The following is a 3,156-nucleotide window of genomic DNA, read 5'->3' on the forward strand; positions in this document are numbered from 1 at the left end:
GGTACATTTGGTGGCAGCGTCACAAGATTGTCACAGAGGATGAGGCGCACACATGCGTTGCTATACAAGCACTGGCATTAAATTGTGTTAGGGAACCATCTGCAGCGCCGAGGCTCAATTGCTGGAGGAGGCCCTTATCCGGACAACTGACACTCAATGTTGAGTGCCGCATACTCGGACGATGATTACACAGGGGCTTATGGAGCTGTTGTCAGAGATTGCCATGGCACTTTTGTTGTCGCATCGATTGCAAAGCTTGGGCATGTGGCCGATATTGTATTGACGAAAGCTGCGACTCTTGCTGACGAATGGAAACTAGCATTAAGAGTTGGATGCAATTCAGTCTACATCCAAATGGACAATCTGATCGTTGTAAAATCACTGAATTCAAACTCTGGAAACGAAATGATTGCCGCACCGATTGTGGAGGAATCTCGAAGCTTATTGAATGATTTAGGGAAGGTTCTTATTGAACATTGTAATACATAATCAAACATAGTACACCCACAAAAAAATCAAACATGGTAGCTCACTTTTTAGCACAACAGGGGTGCGCTGATCCACCATGTGGGTGGTTGAACTCACCCCCTGATTTTTCTAAGTTAATAAATCTAGCCATGAAAGCCTTTCCATCCTAAAAATAAAAAGAAACAATTGAAGCATTCCCGTCGATTTAAACCCCAATGCGTATGATTGTACTTGGCCAAGAAAGATAAAACAATTTGTCCTTGCGATATCCTTGATTACACGAGGAGGGATCATTGAATGATACTGTCCATGCGTGCACGTACAGAGCCTGGAATTATGCAGAGGGGATAGATAAATCGAAGGTCCAAATTTAAAAATCGCATGCCAACTGAAAATCCTGCAGGAACCGTGATGGATCACATGGGGTTCAGTAACCAACAGCTCGAGCTAACAAAAAGAAAGAAAATTGTGTACGATCGAACCAAATGTATATCATCACAAATACTAAGCTCTAACCAACGACACTCGTGAGAAATGCCACGAGAATCGAACGGTTGCTGCTACTGGATTTAATTTCCTCTTGGAATCGGACTGTATCATCAACGTCTATGGTTCCAGTAAACGACCACCAGAGAAATTCTACTCGTAGTTGATTCAGCAATCACACTAGATGGAGCAGTACTAGCAAAAGTCACAGTTTGCATCAGACCCCCCTCGTGAATTCATCATGGCTGAAGCAGAGCAAGAAAGGCCTTGGACCCTCAACTGAACCGTGCACCTCTCAAAATTGCTTCCGCATCTGCACCAGCGTTACACCGAATTTATTTACACCGATCACGCCCGTGTTCTCGACGCCTGCACTGCACAGTGCACCCCCATTCGCTCGTTACGAAACAGCAATCTACCGAGGAGCGAATCGACTACCACATGGCCGGCCACGTAAGCTATACAAGTCAGAACACCGACGAGAAGTCCGACGACGACGACGACGACGAGGAGCCCGACTCCGGAGGCGGCGGTGGCGGCGGCTGGTGGAGCTTCTTGAAGTAGTCCCTCACGTCGAAGCCCTCGCCGTCGGCTGCGTTGTCCTCCGCTGGCGGCGGGATGTAGGGCGGGCGGGTCACCTCCGCGAGCATGTCCCACGCCATCCCGGTGAAGAACGGGTGCGCCCGGATCTCGTCGGCGCCGCAGGCGTACCCGAGCCGCCTCGCGGGATCCCGCTGCAGCAGCCGCGAGATGAGGTCGGTCAGCTCCGGCATCCGGCGCTGGGTGTCGCCCGGGAACTCGACCTCCCTGTGCAACACGTTCCGGAACGTCTCCTTGCGGTTCTTGCCCTTGAACGGCGTGCGGCCGAACGCCATCTCGTAGACGAGCACGCCCACCGCCCACCAGTCGACGGCGAACCCGTGGCCGTCGCTGCTCACCACCTCCGGCGCCACGTACTCCTCCGTGCCGACGAACGAGTACGACCTGCCCCACGCCGCGCCGGAGCATGCGGCCTTCCGGCTCACCGGGGACACGCGCGCCGACTTGGTCTTCTTGGCCAGCTCGGGAGCGCTGCCGTTGCTTCGCGTCAGGAAACGAACCAGGTTCTGAAACTGCTGCAGCTTCGGCGTCGACGCGGCCGCAGACGAAGGCTCGCGCTTGGCGTGGTGGCCAGCAGCGGAGGCGCGCGTCCGGCGGTGGCCGCTGTGGAAGACGGGCTTCACCTGAGGAGGAGGCGACGTCGACGGGGAAGAGGTAGAGGCCGGGAGGAGGCGCGACAGGTCGAAGTCGGTGAGGGTAACATGGCCGTCGGCTCGGAGTAGCACGTTCTCGGGCTTGAGGTCGCGGTACACGATGCCGGAGGCGTGGAGGTCGGCGAGCGCGGACACGGTCTCGGCGATGTAGAAGCGTATGGCGGCCGGAGAGAAGACACGGTCAGCTAGGGAGTAGCGGAGCTCGTTCAGGTCACCGCCGGGGCAGTAGGGGACGGCCCAGGCGAGGAGGTCGGGCGTCTCGGCGGTGCCAATGAGGGACGGCAGGTGCGGGTGCGCAAGGCGGGAGAGCAGGGTCACCTCCCACCGTGCGCGGCGGTCGGCGTCGGGCTTGGTCGGCCCGGCGGAGCGCTTGTCGAAGACCTTGAGGGCGTAGCGGCCGCAGCCGGGCCGCGCCGGGTCGGCCTCGACAAGGAAGACGGTGCCCATGGCGCCTCGGCCGAGAACGCGCAGAGCGCGTGCACGGTCGAGGTCGACCTCCATGGGCATGGGCCGGCACGGGCGGGTGCGCTCGCGTGTTTGTACGCCGGGGAGGGAGGGGGGAGTTTGGACTCTCCCAAGAATAGTGGGCGCGCGTGGAATGGTGAGAGAGGCGAGGAGGGTTTGGAGGCGAGATATAAGAGGAGCGCTGCGTAGCGGCAGAGATGGGAGGGAAACCCTTTAAATCGTCGCTCTCTTATACTCCGTATTTATTTCTTTAAAAAGTGTTAACTGTTCGGGTTTTTTTAAGACAGTAAGGACACATACACTCATAGATACGCATATACGTTCAACCCTAGAACGCGCGAGTGCACAACTTATCTCTATGAGCACCTCGAGAGACTGAGCTGACACATCATTTGAAGATTGACAAAGTCGCCACAAACGTCTTCATAGTTGACGCAAACGTCTCCTCCCATTGAACGTACATCGTCGGAAGGCCTGAAATAAA

At 56.0% G+C, this 3,156-nt stretch overlaps 1 protein-coding gene across 1 annotated transcript; it reads right to left on the bottom strand.

Moving 5' to 3' along the window:
- Window positions 1–1,221: 1,221 nt before the first annotated feature.
- On the bottom strand, window positions 1,222–2,840 carry LOC109770640 (serine/threonine-protein kinase UCNL). Its single transcript, XM_020329370.4, has one exon. The coding sequence runs from the start codon at window positions 2,712–2,714 to the stop codon at window positions 1,422–1,424; it is 1,293 nt and encodes a 430-aa protein (XP_020184959.1). The 5' UTR covers window positions 2,715–2,840; the 3' UTR covers window positions 1,222–1,421.
- Window positions 2,841–3,156: the final 316 nt, after the last annotated feature.

Source organism: Aegilops tauschii, chromosome 7, assembly GCF_002575655.3.
Source record: "Aegilops tauschii subsp. strangulata cultivar AL8/78 chromosome 7, Aet v6.0, whole genome shotgun sequence".
In the NCBI taxonomy this organism is placed as follows: Eukaryota; Viridiplantae; Streptophyta; class Magnoliopsida; order Poales; family Poaceae; genus Aegilops; species Aegilops tauschii.

Excerpts from the sequence above, each read along its gene's own strand:
- LOC109770640 (XM_020329370.4), bottom strand. The coding sequence starts at position 2,714 with ATGCCCATGGAGGTCGACCTCGACCGTGCACGCGCTCTGCGCGTTCTC.